General features: G+C 40.3%; 1 protein-coding gene across 3 annotated transcripts; it reads right to left on the bottom strand.

Annotated features, from left to right (window-relative positions):
• On the bottom strand, window positions 1–11,019 carry LOC115918225 (zinc finger protein 711-like). Of its 3 annotated transcripts, none has more exons than XR_004065979.1 (7): window positions 9,215–11,017; window positions 7,663–7,771; window positions 6,295–6,440; window positions 4,636–4,734; window positions 3,894–3,977; window positions 1,201–1,404; window positions 1–1,072 (listed from the first exon to the last, which is right to left on the bottom strand). XR_004065979.1 is itself a non-coding variant. In XM_030995312.1 (7 exons), exons 1-7 carry the CDS (start codon window positions 11,012–11,014, stop codon window positions 1,269–1,271), a joined length of 2,310 nt encoding a protein of 769 aa, XP_030851172.1. In that variant the 5' UTR covers window positions 11,015–11,019; the 3' UTR covers window positions 1–1,268. The 3 variants fall into 3 exon arrangements, 2 of the variants coding, with proteins under 2 accessions (XP_030851172.1, XP_030851167.1); XM_030995312.1 differs by having other exon boundaries at window positions 1–1,328; window positions 1,393–1,404; window positions 9,215–11,019; XM_030995307.1 differs by having other exon boundaries at window positions 1–1,404.
• Between the last annotated feature and the right edge of the window lie 1,258 nt (window positions 11,020–12,277).

Here is a 12,277-nt window from a genome sequence, read left to right as displayed (position 1 = left end):
TGAATAATAATAATGATAATCATAATAACAATAATAGTAATAATAATAAAAATAATGCTAATAAAGTTATGTTACATTGATATAGCGCATTACATGAATCTTTAATGCGATTCACCATGTTACTGACAATGGCTTACTTTGAATCATCAGGTCATCGCGTTGAGTCGTTATCCGACCTTTTGTGAAAGCATGCCATTTTACTCACGAAACGACAGAGGTAATGTTTGTGAAAAATACCCCCCATCTACGAATGGTCTGGTCTAATTACCTGACACTGTAAAAACCCTACAGCTAATCTACGAAAGGACCCGTCCTAAACATGCAACTTCACATGATCTTCCGCTTTCGTTTTCACAAAATGTTGTGTGACCGGAAATGCGACCACCCGACCTGATGCAATTAATCTAATGATTTGAAGTGAGCCTGTTACATTTATGTATTACTATTATTTCTATACATAATTTGTATCAAAATCAATTGTACAAAATTTCCTGAGAATCAGATTGCAATCATTTTTTCAGGTAGCTGATGTATGTACAACTATCAGAATGCAATCATTTGTCAGGTAGGTGCATGTATAACTATCAGAATGCAATCATTTGTCAGGTAGCTGATGCATGTACAACTATCAGAATGCAATCAATTGTCAGGTAGATGCATGTACAACAATCAGAATGCAATCATTTGTCAGGTAGATGCCTGTACAACAATCAGAATACAATCATTTGTCAGGTAGCTGCCTGTACAACAATCAGAATGCAATCATTTGTCAGGTAGCTGATGCATGTACAACTATCAGAATGCAATCATTTTTCAGGTAGATGCATGAACAACTATCAGAAAAATGACACAGGCATTTTCAAATCCTGTCAAATCATTTTGAAGGCAGGTAAATCTAGCATTTCTTTGAATACACAATCTAAAAAGAAGAATTTGTACCATTCTGTAAATAAATAAGACCTAGTATAAACAACATCAACATCATAACAATTAATTCTGCGGTACGAGGAAAATGACGATTCCCTGGTTTCCTGGAAGAAACAAAAATAAGACGTTTGGCTTGACCTTTGACCTCATTATGACACTGACTGCCACAGAGCTCGGACCGACTAATCTGTTTCCTGAGCACCGATGACCTCATTATGATACTGACTACCACAGAGCTCCGACTGACTGATCTGTTTCCTGAGCACCGATGACCTCATTATGATACTGACTGCCACAGAGCTTCGACCGACTGATCTGTTTCCTGAACACCGATGACCTCATTATGATACTGACTGCCACAGAGCTCCGACCGACTGATCTGTTTCCTGAGCACCGATGACCTCATTATGATACTGACTGCCACAGAGCTCCGACCGACTGATCTGTTTCCTGAGCACCGATGACTTCGGCTGAAAGCTGTAGAGAAAAGGAGAGAGAGTACATTGATAGGAGACAGGAGTGTCATGCTACGGCCAAACAATGTATCTACACAAAGCTTCTTTTCTAGTAATTCAGGTTTAAAACTCTACAGAAGTACAGTTTTATCTGCAGTTTTGTTAGTATTGGGTATTCTGACTGAGAATGAAGAACGCGGTCATTGTTACGCACAATTATATAATATGGACTGGCCTTGAGAAAGATACCACATAATATTTCCCTAACTAGACTCATATTGCCCCAAGTCTAAGACAAGGGCAATATGGGTCTTGTGAGGGCAAGAGATGTGGTATCTCCCGAAAGCTAAGACATCTAGAGCAAATATATAAATGACAATCTCATAGAACTGAAAAAAACTTTGTCAAACCAGCACTGTGCATCCAGCTGCTTGACAAAATTGTTGATACACTGCAAACAGTGTGCCCAATTTGGTGTGATTATTACGTGATAAGAGAGTGCATGCAAAGTGTGCAGGTTCTCGTACGCATAAAAGATGCGCAATGAAAATGACACAATACGGCGTGGTGAATATGAGACTTTATTTCATGCTTTTTTAACATGTAAAGTCCATAGGCTTTTTCATGAAAGGTGAATATAGTCTCGTATTCACCGATTAGCCCTTTTAGGATTAAAAAAATAGTGTAATATGATTTTGTAAAACCACTGCTCAGATGTCTGATACAGGTAATAATCAAATATAATGTTACAAAAGTCCCACATATTTGAATAATTTGCATAAATTAAAACATACATTGTTTTGCCGCACTACGTACGAGCACTCGCTATGGCAGAACATATGTCTCGATCAATGACGGAGTTGCTACGGCAAAACAACGTATCTCAAATTGCTGTGATGGCAGAATAGCGAAAGTGTACAAACAAGTGTACTTTTGACAAAGTTAGCGTCAGCACAGTTGCATTTGTCTGTGGAGGTGCTACTGCGGGTGCAAGCGCAAGTGTGCATAGTGAACATGCACACTCACTTTACCATGGTCTCTATACGTAAATTATACTATACTGTAAATTGGAGTAGTGAGCATGGCAAAACAACGTATTGCTGTTCCGTTTACATTGTTTTGCCATGGGCGCATGTTATGAAGGGGCGCGCGCTGAGAAGGGGCCTGCATATCGCCGCTTACGTTGTTTTGCCGAAAAAATTACTTTTAATCCGAGAAGGGGAGTGCCATATTTTACTGAAAGGATGGTTCAGGTTTTAATATTTCATTGGGAGTTGGACTATACTTGTAAAAAGCCATTAACGTTAAAAAATAAAAAGTCAATTTAAAAAAAAAATTGCCATACATTGTTTTGCCATCTCACGGCCGAGGAACATACTATACAGGGTTCTGCAAAAAGATAAACGCATTGGCTCACAATACTCTCATTTTTAAAAAAGGCAATCAATTTCATAGGTGCAAATTTACACAGACTGATCTCTGAAGTGCAAAAAAAATTATTATGACATGTACATGTACATGTTCCCCGTTGCCTTTGATCTAAGATTTGAACTGGGGCTTTTAGGGGGCACATCTCGGAAGACCAAACTACACAAGTAAGGCCCTGGGGACAATCTTGGTCCTGTAAAGCTCTTAGAGACATCATAGAGGTATTAAAGTGACTTGGTAATATTGTCTCAGATTCTGAAACAAAAATCCTGGATTTACATGTAGCTCATGCTGCCATCATAGTTATAAACCTTTTGGTCAGTTAGGAATCCAATGACTTTTACAAGCTGTTCACCTGTCTGATTATCAAGATATTTATGATTGGTTATCGAAATTTCATTTTGCGTTTTCCTAACGGTTTTTATAACACTAGTGTCTGTTGGGAAACATGAGTATGGTGAAACCGGTCACTCAAAGTTTTTACTTTTCTGAGGCACTTCATGAGTTCATGATCATTTTGAAGCGCAATTTTTTTAGGGCTTCAATATTACACCATACCACAGACACTGATAACACGTAAGGACATGCATCTCAGATTTAACATTGTTAAACGGTCCCTTTAAGTGCTACATGTAGCTTAAAGGTAAAGACCAGTTATGGTCATGCGATTGCATTGTGAAAGAAACGTAGTGGAATCGATCAGAAAAGGTTGATCATCTAGCATATAAGTATTATTGTGTACTGCAAGGTTCTAGAATCATCAAAATGTTAAGAAATTCGGCCCAGTCTTGGTAAAGTTACAAGCACTGTACACAGAAAGATGTATATGGGACTACGCACATGTGCGCGACACGTGCCTTTATCTATCACATACCAATAGATAAACTAATTTACCAAATATATCAATTAGTAGGCGGTTTCCCGGCAAAATTGTTATCATGTATTAGTCAAAACATATTCTTTCACATGATTGGTAATAAGGGCTTCCATTTAATTTTTTGAAATTGGGGCGTTTCCAATACTGGTCTTTACCTTTAAATTAAAATCAAAATTTGAGCAAATGTAATGAAAGGGTTTACAGACCTGGACAGAAGCTGTGGCAGACTGGTTGGATGGCATTCCTTGATGGCTACTAGGTAGTGAGGTGAGATCGGATGAGGCTGGAGTCTGAAAAAGATTCATGGAAGTTAGATCAAGAGAAATTAGACTTGGTTGACACGGTTGACATCTCATTGAAACACCTGTATTTGAATTGGTACCCCTTTCAATGGGATGTCGGCAAAGTTTTACTAATGAAATTTTGTGAAATGACGCCCCAATAATAAAACGGATGAAATGAAACTTATTTCCAACATTTAAGGTGTCAGAGTGTTGAAAAGAATGTGGTCAGTAGATCAAAGATCTCTGGAGGCTTTCTCTTGACAAGGGAGTGGGGTATAGGCCTAATAAGAAACTTATCCCCCCCCCCCCACCCCCCCCCCCCCCCCCCCCTCATCATTCCCCTTTTAAAAAATTCCACCAATAGACTCAGGAAGCCTAAGATTTTTTACATATGTTGATAACTGTGCTGGGTAGTTCCTCCTACAAGAAAGTTCCTACTTTACTCCCCCCCCCCCCCCCCTTTAAAGGCCGGCTGTACTTCAGCCAGAAAGGATTAGACCACCCAGTGAGCCAGCGAGGTCACTGTGACAGGTGGCTATCTCACTATCTCAGCTCTCAATTAACCTAGGAAAAAGAGGATCATGGGGGACCAACAGGCACGATAGGACCGTGTGACTTAAAACAAAAAATGACCAATAGACTCAGGAAGCCTAAGATTTCTTACATGTGTTGATAACTGAGCTGGGTAGTTCCTGTTAGGAGACAAGGACGTCAAAGGCACATGGGTTATGGGTAGGTCACTGATGTCCACATATGAAGCAACCTGCAGAAAGGAAGAGGAAGTTGGAGACATCGCATTAGAAATTACAGTGAAACCTGGGACCCGTTTCACAAAACTTGTCATCAGTGAGAAATGACGGTTTTTGTAGTAAGCAACTGAAAACCTTGCTTTCTGATTGGTTATCAGTGGATTTGTCACTGATTTTTGTCATTTGTCATAGAAAAAAAGCTTTGTGAAACGAGTCCCTGGGGGTGTTTCACACACATTGCTTGTTTCCCTTGAAAGTGGTTTCTCATTGAAACATGTACTAAAGGAACCTGTAAATAGAGACAACCTGCTTATAAAGACAACTTTTTCTTGTTTCCCTTGAGTTGTCTTTGTATATAGAAGGGGGGGGGGGGGGCGTTTCACAAAGACTAAGATCGACTTTAAGTTGGACTTAACTATGGCAGGCCATTCATGCCACTAGTTGCTCTCACCATTGGTCTTTCAATTATGATCTTTAGATACTATTTTTTTCCTTCAATAATGAACTATCAAAAAGGTAAATTATGTACATTTGTGACCAAGATTTGTACATACCTTGAGAAACCAATGCCGTAAATGGTAAGAGGAACTAGTGGCATGAACGGCCTGCCATAGTTAAGTTCAACTTAAAGTTAATCTTAGTCTCTGTGCAACGCCCCCCTGTATACAAAGACAACTCAAGGGAAACAAGAAAAAGTTGTCTTTATAAGCAGGTTGTCTCTATTTACAGGTTCCTTTAGTACAGGTTTCAATGAGAAACCACTTTCAAGGGAAACAAGCAATGTGGTCTTTATAGACAGGTGGTCGCTAAAGCAGGTTTGACTGTGCTTATGGGGAACATGGGAGAGAGTGTATAGAGTGGAGTGGTGAAGGAGGATTACTGGTATGAACATAGGATACAGATTCAGGGGTGATAGTGAGCACTAAAGAAAAAATAGGGGTTTTTTTTCCCCTCAACCACGCCCTCCTTGAGCAAAAAAAAAAAAGGATTCGGGAAGACAAAAAAAAGGGAATCCAACAAAATCCCCCCCCCCTTTTGCGTAACGAAATTGGGGGAAAAATGGGGAAAATAGGGAAAATAGGGAAGAATATGGAATATCGGGAAAACCGGGATAAAATTGGGAAAGAAAAAAAATTGGGTAAAAAAAAATCTGGTAAAAATCAGGAAAAAATAAAAAAAATCGGGAAACCGATTTAAATCAGGTAATTATCACAATTGAACAAGGAACCCTCAGGAGAGACTGGAGATTGTCACAGCTCTAGAGAAAAGGAGCTATAGAGGGAGAGGCAAACACACCGACAAAAATAGGGGCCAAGAAATGGAGTAGGACAAAAAAAAGGAATCATTTTTTTAAAACAAAGATGCCATATAGACAGAGAGTAAAAGAGAGAATAGAGTAAAATAGACAGAGAGGGTGTATGCAAGAGGGAGAGCTCTAAAGAGATATTTGAGCATGTAATCATGCTAAACTGTCCAACAATTAACTCAGTCATTTGAGCTTCAAAATCAGTTTAGGTTTGTAAATCAATAAATGACACTGTAATGATTGTGACACAAGGTCAAAGGTCACTTAACTCTGTGCCACCATCGATTGTCAGATCGTCTTTAGGACTGGGTACGGACGTCTTGTTGTCATGGAAATGTGTCCTCCGGTGAACAGTGAGGGCGCCACTTCGTTTAGCAGCATAGGGGCAAAGGTCGCAAAGGAATGGTCTCTCACCTATTTAGTTTGGGATATGTTAAAAAAAGAAAAGAGGAAAATTCTTTATTAACAGGTATACAAATCTTGACTTCTTGCAGGAAATGAGACCTGTGTACACAAAGTCTTTTTTCAAAGACAAATGATAAAATTCAGTGACAAATCTGCTGATAACCAATCAGAAGCAAGGATTTCAGTAGCTTATAACAAAAACTGTCAATTGTCACTGATGACAAGTTTTGTGAAACGCCCCCCTGAATGCTGCTCTTCCTTATACAAGTATCATCGGGTTCAAATTAGCAAATATTTCCCATGCATCATTACGGAAATTAAGCATTCTTGCATCTATATTAATCTTATTAACATGAATTTATACTCATAAATGATCAATGTCATCCATTTTCAGAAGACTGAAAAGTGCCATCTGGTCCAACCAAGATATTTCTAGGAGACTCAAAGTCAGGATCTACAGAGCACTTATCCTCCCTATTGCCACATATGGAGCAGAATCCTGGACTCTCCGAAAGTCTGATAGAAATAAGCTTGAGGTATTTGAAATGAGGTGTCTCCGGACCATCCTTGGAGTTCACCTAATGGACAAGATAAGGAACGATGCGATCAGGCAGAGACTGAATGTCCCAAGCACCATGTGCGAGGAAATAACCAAACGTCGCTTGAAATGGTTTGGCCATGTTTTACGCATGCCGCATCACCGCCTACCATACCAAGCATTCCAAAATGACTTTAATGGACGCAGACCACGGGGACGCCCTCCAAAGAGATGGAAGGACCAGGTTCAATGCGATGTGGGATTATCCACACAAGAGGCAGAGCAACGAGCCCAGGGCAGATCAGACTGGAGCATGATTTCTCGTAGGGGAGCAAGGGGACACACCGTCCTATGCACCTAAGTCAAGTAAGTCAAGGAAGAACAGGTAGGGTAGTAGTAAAGGTGGTAGAAGTAGAAAGGAATTAAGTGCAGGTAGGGCGGTAGTAGAGGTAGTAATGAAGAAAGAGTAGGGTGGTAGTCTGAGTACAAGCAAGTATAGACTTTCCCCTAGTGTAAACAGGATTTTAATTCATGTTCTGTATCATCCCTCCCCCCCCCCCCTCCCCTCCCACCTCTGAAGACTGGGGCGTGTTTCACAAAGTCCAACTTAAATTAGAGTTAAGTTCAACTTAGGATCTTTGTGAAACACCCCCTGGTTATAGAGCATTTCAGTTTCTTTATCAAGCTTCTTACCCGTGTGTTTTCGCAGATGTACCGTCAGCCCTTTCTTGTCCACACAAGAGAACTGGCACTGGGAGCAGCGAAATGGTCTGATGGAAGAATGACGGGCCATCACATGACGCTTTATTTAAGATAAAAAAGAGAGAAAATCAACAAGCCAAATAAAGTTAAAGATAAACTTGAGTTCTGGTAAAAAAAACAAAAAAGAATTCTCACAGAATCAAACGATACTTACACTGAATGTTCAAGATTACAAATAAATGTCATTTGCAAATCAATTTTGGTAGAAAATGTATACTGGCTGGGTAATGAGCATAGAAAGAAATCAAGGTTAGTAGCCCTGACACCATTTGTGTAGTCCCACATACATGTACATCTCTCTGTGTACAGTGCTTGTTAATACCAAGACTGGGCCAAATTTATTATCATTTTGATGACTCCAGAACCTTGCAGTACACACCAATACTTACATGCTACATGATCAACTTTTTCTGATCCATTCAACACCTTTTCTTTCATATTGCAATCGCATGACCAGAACTCAACTTTATCTTTAAACCTGTCTTAGTGGCTGCCTATTCATGAAGGCCACCTGTCTAATAGTGGTCACCTATTACACTACGTTAGTTTGTCTCCCTCTAGGAAGGAGCCTGTGTTGTAGAACCTGTCTAGAAAGGCCACCTGTCTACAGTGCCCAATATTCCTGTTTCCCATGGATGGGCTCAATAGACAGGTTTCAGGTTTGACTGTACATCTACATGTACATATTATTTACATAAAGATATTTTTTTAAACAAAGGCATGAAGGTTTAATTTCTAAAAATAAAACTAGTAAACTGGTCTGTTTGTTAAATAAAGGGAATTTAAGATATCTTTGTACACTTGATCAATTGCAGTCAAGAGTCCCAACTCCCAAGATACTTGTATTAACTTCCCGGCTTCCCCTAATATTCAAAGATAACATTAACAGACCCTGTCTTACTCTTTAATAATCAACATCAATATTCTTCTACATCGTAACATCATATAGAGAGGATGATTTAATTCCAAAGGTAAAGCAGCTAATTGATAGAAAGGAGCAGACTAATTGGCTTGCGAGGGGCATTGAAATACTAAGAGTATGAAGGGGTAAGGGCAATTCGCTGGGAACTTAAAGGGATCTGGTAACTTTGTCTTAGATCCTTTAAAAAAATCCTTGATTTAGCTCATGCTGCAATGATAACTATAAACCTTTAGGTCAGTCAGGAACCCAATAACTTTTACAAGCCGATCGGCTGTCTGATTATCAAGATATTTATGATTGAAAATCGAAATCAAATTTTGCGTTTGCCCAACGGTTTTCATAACACTACAGTCTATCGGGGAAAACGAGTATGGTAAAACCGGTCACTCAACGGTTTTTACTTTTTGAGGCACTTTTTGATCATTTTGAAGCGCAATTTTGTTTAGATCTTTAATATAACACCATATCACAGACACTGATAACACGTTAGGGCCATGCATCTCAGATTTAACATTGTTAAACGGTCCCTTTAAGAAAGATAGGTACTGAAGCCTAATTTACCTTGAGAGTGCTCCCATCAGCAGCGGCGTAGTTACAGTGATTACAACGATACGGCTTCTCCCCAGTGTGCTTCCTGATGTGAACCAGGAAGTTATCCCTCTTCTTGGTGACATACCCACAATGCTCGCAGATAATCGGGTCCACAGCGTTCTTGTGCATTGGCGAGTGTTTATGCTGCTGGAGCTTGGAGGCCGTCACGAAACTCTTCTTACAAGGTACGCAGTGGAACTCTGACGTTTGCTTGCTGTGTTTCTTCTGATGAATCGTAAGCCTTGCTGATGATCGCGTCATGTAGTCACAGACGTTGCAAGTGAGGACCTTGGTGTCGGCGTGCTTGCGCATGATGTGGATTTTCATCCCGGAGCGAGTCGCGAGGGCATCGCCGCAGATCTCACAGAGGTAACTTTTCTTTTTCTGGTGCTTCTTGACAACATGTCGCTCAAGCTCGTTGGCCGTCTTGTACCGAGAGTGGCACTCCTTGCAAGCGAAGATCTTGGAACCTGTGTATTCTTTACGCAAGAAGGGCGATTCGATACCGAGCGATTCTCCAGTCGGAATTATAGCCTCGCTCTTGAGGCTCTTCTTGAAGTGGATGGTCGTAGGTGGGCGACTACCACCGGTGTGCTGCACAACCGTGATAGTGGTGGCTTCGGGGTTGGACTGTGAGGCTCGTTGAGCTATCGCTTGGAAGTCCACGCTGCCGTAGAGCTTGGACCCTTCCAACATCACCAGGGGCAATGTCTGCGGGGCTGGTCGGGGACCATCCTCTGGGGTTTGTCCTTGATCTTTGTCCAATGATGATGTTGCCATGTCTTCATCTGTTGATGTCCTAGGTAATGGATCTGAGTTGGCCACTATGGTCTGGCTGCCTTGAGGAGGATTCTTCTCCTGCTTTAAACTCTCAACATTCTCCGTCTCTTCGGACATCGCTTCAGGTTCTGAAGAAACGTGAGGTGGCAAGTCTTGGCCAGTGTCGGATCCAGGAGCCTGACCCTCGCTCACCGCTACACCCGATGACAGGGACTTGTCAACGATCGGCATTTCCGGAATCCAGCCTGCTCCTTTCTCTGTACCCTTTTCTTCCACTGTCTCGCTTCTGAGTTTCGCTGCTGCCATCATCGATTCATACGCCCTGTTAAAGTCGAGTTTGATGGCAGATGCTGCGATCGAAGTATCTTCCTCTTTCTTTTCCACCTTGGTTCTCAAATCCCTCAAACCATCTTTCCTGGTCCTCCCTATATCTGAATTTGCCTTGTCACTTTTTACTTTGGGGGACAAGGCTTGCACTTTAATTTGTTTCCTTCTTTCAATAGTATCTCCTCCCAAATGACTTGTTGCTTCCTTTGATGATTTTTCACTTATGCACAATTTACTTTCCGTGATGAGAAAGTCATAAAATCTTGCCAGATCCATTTCAGAACCATCAACCTCTTTCTCAGTTTGCTGAGGCTGCAACACACCACAATCATTGGTTCTCGAGTTACATAACATTTTCAAGACAACTTGATCTTTTGGAATAGATTTCAAACACTGCAAGTTCTGTATATCATTCAATACAATTTTCAGTGGTGTATCGGGGTCTTGTTGCTGCGAAGATTCTTCCGAAATGTTGGCAAAATCTTTTTCCTCGCTGGCCATTGTGACGTGGGAGCTCCTTACATGATCACGCATGACCCCGCTGTGCGATGAGTAAAAGTTGCATATTTTGCAGCGATGTATTTCGACCAGCAGCAATGTGGATTCAACATGCTTCTCAAAAATATGACGAACCGTTGTTGTCATGGTTGTGCTTGTTGCCATGGTATGATGTGCCATTTTGGGTAAATCGATATCATCAGAATGCATGAACTATAAATGGCAAAAACTAGGTTCCAGAGCAGCTCTAATTTGTTTGTTAATATTTTTACTGTTATTACATCGATATCGAATCGGGAGTCGAGAAAGTTTCTAAAAAACAAGCCACGTACTAGTCTACGTACACGCCTGCGGCGCCGGTGTAGGAGCTTCCTGGATCGAGTTACGTACAGTACAGACATGCGCGATCGCATTATAAATGCACGGGAAGACCATTTATTTAACCTGCTGCTCACTCACCCTTCTCTCGTACTCGTAGGTATACAACCTTTACCAACAGTCGGTCAAATTCGAGAAAAAATAGCTCTTAGCTTGTTTTATGTAACACTGAAAACCAAAGTCATTCATCTCTTTCATTCCTACTCCAACTTCAGAGCTCGAAACTCTTTCGGTGCAGTTTCAGATCGTTGGAAATAGGTGAATCCCCTTCCGATTTTCGGCAGCATAAGGGGTTCGTCGCTCTCAGTTCACTGAAAATTCAAGATGGATGTCATGACGTCAGCGAGCTAAACCGTAGTCTATATATTCAGTACCATATAAATATTATGAGAGATTAAAGACGATTTTATATTTTTTTGATGGATAGGTATCGCTAGATAATTAAATCAAGCGTCTAAGAATTGGTTTATTTTGGTTCAGAAAAACAGACATAAATGGAAATTAGCATTGCAATATTCGCCAAGGGCGGTTATCTTCAAAATATGGATTGACTCTGAGAGACTAAGCCTATTCTATTCTAAGGCTATTCTTTTTCTCAAAGCTGCGCATGCCTCCACGAGTATGAGGCGCCAATTGTAGAATTATTATAAAGGCAAATTGATTGATTGATTGATTGATTTTTATTCGACAAGCTTCCAACATACAACAATATACAATAATAACAGATCAAAATTAAGTCAGCTTGAACAGGATAACCAACGAAAGCTCAAGAGCTTATTGTGCCAGTGGGGTCTCCTACAGACATGTGCAAAATGATAAGTTAAAATAGTAATATTTACAGACAGATAAGAAAATACAAATAATTACTTTTTAAAGATAATAATAATAACAACATTAAACTGATGATAGAAATGATAATAAGTACAAGAAGAAAAAGAAGAAGGAGAAGAAGAAAAAGAGGAGGAGGAAGAAGAGGAAACTAACAATAAATTTGTAGAATGTCTATAACGTATAAAAACTATATACAAAATGAAAAAGTATGAACCGGCA

The sequence above is a fragment of the Strongylocentrotus purpuratus genome, unplaced genomic scaffold (genome assembly GCF_000002235.5).
Source record: "Strongylocentrotus purpuratus isolate Spur 01 unplaced genomic scaffold, Spur_5.0 spur5_contig_852, whole genome shotgun sequence".
NCBI lineage: Eukaryota > Metazoa > Echinodermata > Echinoidea > Camarodonta > Strongylocentrotidae > Strongylocentrotus > Strongylocentrotus purpuratus.
This window is presented reverse-complemented; position numbering and strand designations above follow the sequence as displayed.